Genomic DNA, 6,833 nt, shown 5'->3' with positions numbered 1-6,833 from the left:
TCTGATTTTTTGTCACAGATTCGTCGTCTTCGTCGTCATCGGTGTGTCTCGGTTTCATCGGGGGGAGAGCGTAAGAGCCATCGTTTTGTCGTGTAGCTTTTTCAAGACTGGAAAATGAAACGAGACGTATGATATCATTAAACTCAATTCTTTTTGATGATGTATACTTACTATGTTACAGTCTACTTGTGCCTATTTCCATAAAGACGATTTATGAAGAATTGCTCAATGGCAAGTTCTAAAAGGTTTTTATTTACGAAAAACGATAATATTACATTACATTAAGGATCGTTCAAGTTATTTTGGATTTGATTTATATTGAGTATATCGATAATTGAATTGAAATCACCGGTAACCAGTCTAACCCCGATTTATTGACGACGTAGTGCACATCCTCTCAGATTATCATTAAAATTCATCAAAAGTAGAATAAGAGTTATGAAATACATTCAATTGCACCAAAATTCACAATAATTGTTATCGTTATTTTGAAACGCCAATATTGATGACGCACATCGACTAACACAGAACCCCTTGGCATACTTGGGTATCAATGTTGTGACGGTTTTTACGGCGTCAATACGTGAACAAAATACGTGTACAGTTGATAATCATGTCTTCAATAACAGAATAGTTACGGCTTAATTTGTTTCATATGCTCAATGTTATCAGAGGATTCATTAAATTCGTCTTGCTTACACCATCTTATACATTTACTATGGTTGATACGTTTAAAAGCATGATAGTGTTTGCTAACTAACGAATAAAAACCGTTTTTTGTTCAACTTTTGTTACCTTGTTAAAGGTAGAAGAAATTCATCAAGATCGTCGCTAACTTACGAATAAAAACCGTTTCTTGTTCAACTTTTGTTTCCTTGTTAAATGTAGAGGAAATTCATCAAGATCGTCGCTAACTTACGAATAAAGACAGTTTCTTGTTCAACTTTTGTTACATTGTTGAATGTAGAAGAAATTCATCAAGATCATCGCTAACTTACGAATAAAAACCGTTTCTTGTTCAACGTTTGTTACCTTGTTAAATGTAGAAGAAATTCATCAAGATCATCGCTAACTTACGAATAAAAACTGTTTCTTGTTCAACTTTTGTTACCTTGTTAAATGTAGAAGAAATTCATCAAGATCATCGCTAACTTACGAATAAAAACCGTTTCTTGTTCAACTTTTGTTACCTTGTTAAAGGTAGAAGAAATTCATCAAGATCGTCGCTAACTTACGAATAAAAACCGTTTCTTGTTCAACTTTTGTTACCTTGTTAAATGTAGAAGAAATTCATCAAGATCGGCTATTTTCCAAGTATTTTTTTATATTTTCATATGACGCGATCGCCCGCGTCGGACGACCACTTTTCGGTGATGGTCTTGAGGACTGTGATCTTGACAGATTTGCCTTCAACGCTGCCAGATTTATACATAAACTTTTTTCGGATCCGCAATTAAAATTATTGTTTAGCTTAGGTAGAAATGGTCCTTCCAGCTTCGCCGTCATATCTAAACATTTATCCATGATCCACCGCAAATGATCTAATTAAATGTAGGCCTATACGAGCTTATTTGAAAGCGACAACGAATGTAATACCAAGGCTGATTTAAATCCGGCTGGGCCTAAGTTTAATTATGTAATAACGATATGTACATTTATAGTTACAATATCCGCGCTGCGGGAGCCGATGGTTTAAAATCTTTTCAATGATTGATCGCGCAATTGTGACGCAAGAATGAAAAGTTACATGTTCGTAAATGTATGATAATGAAGTTGCATGCTGTTTTCTCGGATATACCGTTATTCACAATCAAAATTCATTGTTCCACATCTAAAATGAGCTTTGCCTGAAATTTTTTTGGGCATTTTATCATGAAATAAGATTTTTATCATAGTAGAATAGCCACACTGTGACGTGGAGAACAGATGTAAGAGGGGGGTTTCAGGGTGCTCAGCTACCAAAAATTTTTAAATCGTTTTCTTGAAGTAATGTACTCAAGACAAATGCGGACAGTACTGCATATCGGTACAATATCATCTTAACCATTGGCCAAATAATATGCCGTATAGGCCCCCTATCATTACAGATTTTAGTTGGCAGTTAAACATTAACTTTTTTGTGAACCCCCTCCTGGAAACAACCCTGGATCCGCGCTTGATAAGTTTAAAACCCGCCATAGAATTTAACAGATTAAAAACAAATTTTATTTAACAAGAATCAAAATCAAAATACGCGACGTTTCAAACTCTCACTTGAGATCATCGTTATGTGTGAGACAGCTACTGACGATGATCTCTATTGAGAGTTCGAAACGTCGTGCATTTTGCTTTCCATTCTTGATAAACAATATTCATTTTTATTCTTTTAAATTCTGTATATAGTGGGTTTTAAACTGCAGATTCTATCGTACATATGTCGGTGTATTCCCAAATTAAAAAAGCACATTTTTACTATTTCTCCCGGGTGAACATAACCCGTATTATTGTTCTCACGTCAGAATATACAATTCTCTGTATTGATGGGGACATGCGTGCAACATCACTTTATTGTCTTATTTTTTCTCATCAGCTTAATTCGTTTTCTAAATGTTTATAGGCGGATTAATATTCGAGCTAGCCTACGTTTTATTAAAACAAATCATGTAAAATTGGTTCATTTTATGACTTCGGTGCACAATGAACTCCTTTCAAGCAACGGTCATCGGTATTCACTGTACACAGATCATTCTGACAGGCCACACGTTCAAAAATAAAATATTCTAAAACATATCCTTAATTTGTCAGAGCGTCGCCATTACACGGGTATATGGGGTATTTGATTAGCTTGCGGTCCCGTGAGCTGTATTATAGGTACCCAATTTACCATTACAATAATTATTCTAATTCCCCCGTGAAACCGAAATGACAAGCTTAATGGCCCGTCGGTCACGTTTTATAGTCATATATTGATATCAAAACAAAAGTTTATATCCCTACAGAAAAATCGTCCTATGAATGGGAATAGTCATTCCGTTTTAGCACATCAGACAAGACATTACATCATATTACGTATTTCATTCTATTCTACAATGAAAAAATTATCTAGCATCCTACATGTGGTTTATACGTCCGTGCATATATCGAGGCGGTTGTCAGGGCTGGGATTTAGGATTCAATAGAAGTAAATGATGATGATAGTATCATTTCGAATATAATTCAATGAAGCCTTTCAATATCGATAACACGTATCGTGTGATAAAATGTGCCTCATTAACAAGATAAACCCTATCAGTGGCTTACCGGTACAGACAGGTTGGAAGATTGTTTGAATGAACCAGAACCGAATTTAAAATTATTTACTTCGATTTAAACAGGAAATCTGTAAACTCGACCGCCGATCACACAACTATATCTGTACTTCAATTTTCGATTTCAAAATCAAACCCCTGCTTCGCACCCGGTAGGTGTGGTGGGTTTGTAAGGTACACTAGATCAAAACAAAAATCAAAAGAAATCTACCAAACAAATAAACAACAGGCTCAATCCCTATTCATAGATCAAACAACAAAGTTGCGTTCGTCTCAAAAAAGCACAAATTTTTCAAAATTCTGGCTACGGGCGTGTAGCCTGCTTCATCGTCTGAAAAAAGTCGCTCGAATGCAATCGTATTTTTCACCGAATGAATGATGATAGACGAGCTCATACCTTTCGTCCTGTTCCACCTGCGCCATGGCAACAAGTCCAGGCTGTTTGTTCAGCTCGGGTAGAAGCACCATATTCCGATACAGCCACCACACCAGACGTGTGTGCGTAGAGATAATTCAACGCTACTGTTTACGTGATAAAACGCTGTTGTATCTTTTTTCGCAGCATCCCGCAGTTTGAATCGGGAGAGTTCGGGTTTTGTTCATGTTGTTTTCTCCGCCGAATTCCTAACTCCCCGAATAAATCCAACTATGATAACGACGACGCAAGCTTTACCGGTAAACACAGAACGTTGATCATAGATTTAAAGCGTACACAGTGGACATATTAAATACATAATAATATGTTAATGCAGAATACTTTTCGGGGACATGAAACGTGTTTTAGTGTCGTTATTGTTTTCGCCGTAACCGTTCCGTTCGAACGATTTTTCCCACCGGTATATATTCCACGGGGGGCGCTACAATCGCTCCGAGATTAACGACGCGATTAGTACAACACCGTCATTCTTGACAGGATTAGAATCGAATGGCGTGCGTCTTACAATGTGGTCAACGCGTAGATTAAGAAAAGAAACGGCCGTTTTTAAACTCGATTCGAAATTTCATTCGTATAAAACGAAAGCTTCTTTCTGGTCTATTTACTATCAACATTGTCTTCTTTAATTGGCATTTCGTTTTGACGAATAATACATACATATTCAAAAGACAACACTTAACCCATTCAATAAATCCATTAGCCATTATCACGTCTTAAACTATTAAGATATCAAACTCTTCGTATTGCATTATAGTTACGCGCTGTCGGTGAACGACGTACTGAATTTCACAGGCGTAAACAGAAAAACTAATGGCACATTTCACCTCGGGGCAAACTTGTTTACGACTCATTAACATTGAATATTCGAATGATTTCTTCATATGCCGCAAATAAGGTCCTAAAAAACTGGCGTAAAGATTGGGATTTGAATGCGATCACGGATGATGTTTTTCTTTCTTTTTTAATTTTGATCACCGAGTCACTTCGATAGATATTCTTTTTTTCATCTTTTCCGATACGAACAACGAGGAAATAGACCTATGGTGAACAAAACCGTCCACACGTCGTGGGCACCAGGTGTGCGCCCATATGAGCTAATCGGCTCTAATGACATCTGATGCAACTGTTAGCTCATTCCGCTACTTTATCTAAATTTTTCATCAATGCATCCCTTTCCAATTCTTTTCGTCTTTTTTTTCGTGTCGTGTTTTGTCAGGGAGTCTGTATATCCTATTGGATACACAGCATGTGGTGGCTCTGCTCAGGCTGCTGTCATCTGAATATGTACCCGATTGCTTCTGATTGAATTTACTATTATTGATTTTGTACACATTCATGGTGAAAAATATACGTTACTTACTTCGAAAATGTAAATTACTGACAAGTGAGATGACACGATGTATCAATTGAAATAACATTCGATATTTACTTACTCCTCCTACTTACGTACGAGAAACACTATTTCATCCGTCGTTGTATTTCTACATTGCCAAAGTTCCTTAACGTTAAAAGAGAAAAACTGGAGAACGAACGAACTCCGTTTTATGAATCACGTTTTACTGTCATCGATTAGTTATGATGTTTCTTTTTTTTCGATTAACGGAAATAATCGATTTTGTGGATATACCATCTAAACGACTCGGTCATATCGAATTGGGCCTTTCATCGCGCCATACAAAGTTCACTTTAGAATGGGAAATTCTGATTATTATAGCTTAAACAGAACTGATTTTCCGGTCGTCGCATTTAATTGGATTTGCTCGTGGAAATTAGATTAATTAGTACTAACTATACGACGCGTATCACTTCCGCATCGCCATTGTCATAGATGATTGTCATAATTTCATACACAAAAACACCATTCATGTAACTTCCGCATGCATTTTCTTACAGCTTTTACCTGTTAAAAACCCCTCGTCCGCGATTTCAGATTCGATAGTGCCCCAAACGCGCGCTAATTGCCTAAGATCAAGAAACCCCAGATACGGGAATGGTCAATAATAAACAAATCGACGGAAAATCCCAGATCTGACGTCGAAATTTTCCGTGTCGTCATTTGGTCAGGATGGATAAAATGGCAAAAATCGTCCGGTATGCACACTTGATCGCAAATCTGGACCGCGAGCTTCCACGCTGCTGCAAATATGTTACAACAACCAGGTAAGCACTACAATACATATACATTTTCGTATCAGCGCACGATAAACATGGTATACACATATCGATCGTACAAAATATCCCAGGAAACAGATGACCGATCCAGGCACCAAGAAGCGTTTCCTGGTCGTGAAAGAATATCTCGATTTTGCTGCACGAATCGGCGCCATGCATGTCATTAAATTGTTTCGGACTTAACATAGCTAGCAACGTGCATCTAAATGTCTTTTAAGTATCACTTTAGGCAATGTTGACTGATTTTGGGCGCTACTATTTATCTGTATTTTGTCATTTCTAGATTTCATTTCGATCATAATTTTGACTTTCATAGTAACATCTCAGCTCATATATACTTATTGACTGGGAGTTCTGGTTGTTTCCACTAATGTTTAAAAATGTTTTGTACTATTTGCTCAGCTTATACGTATCTACTGATAAAAACGTCAATTTTCGAGATAAGAGCCCAGTCAATCGTGTGCATTGATATGACCGTGTAGTTTTTACGTTGCTGTATTTTGATTAATTGTTTTGCAGCCACATCCATACTACATTCTATTATCTGGCTGCTGGTGACTATCTATTACGTCAACCAAGCAGCCCTAGCCGTACCAGTGACTTCGTCTGCCGCGGCGACATCTGGTTTGAGCACGACCAGCGCTGCGGCAATGAATAATATCAACGACGGCGGGCTATCATCCTCGATGAACGTTCGAATGAGGCGCGCGGGCGTTTCCACTCGTGTCACAAATGCTGGCAAGAAGAAAAACGCCAACAAAAACAAACCACGACGCCTCGGAAAAAACAAGAAAAACAGACCTAAACCGAGAGCCGTGTGTAGGTCTGCTGCACTGGAGCACCTCATCAACAGCGGCTACCAACTCAAACTTAAAGTTGATATAGAATACCAGAATTACAAGAGAAAAGTACGTAAGCCTCACGTCAATCAGAATTAA

The 6,833-nt window shown here is 37.6% G+C and overlaps 1 protein-coding gene across 1 annotated transcript; it reads left to right on the top strand.

Annotated features, from left to right (window-relative positions):
* The first annotated feature begins 5,839 nt into the window (after positions 1-5,839).
* On the top strand, positions 5,840-6,833 carry LOC141899017 (uncharacterized). Its single transcript, XM_074785168.1, has 2 exons — positions 5,840-5,883; positions 6,415-6,833. The coding sequence occupies exons 1-2, from the start codon at positions 5,868-5,870 to the stop codon at positions 6,831-6,833; spliced, it is 435 nt and encodes a 144-aa protein (XP_074641269.1). The 5' UTR covers positions 5,840-5,867.

The sequence above is a fragment of the Tubulanus polymorphus genome, chromosome 2 (genome assembly GCF_964204645.1).
Source record: "Tubulanus polymorphus chromosome 2, tnTubPoly1.2, whole genome shotgun sequence".
NCBI classification, from domain to species: domain Eukaryota; kingdom Metazoa; phylum Nemertea; class Palaeonemertea; order Tubulaniformes; family Tubulanidae; genus Tubulanus; species Tubulanus polymorphus.
This window is presented reverse-complemented; position numbering and strand designations above follow the sequence as displayed.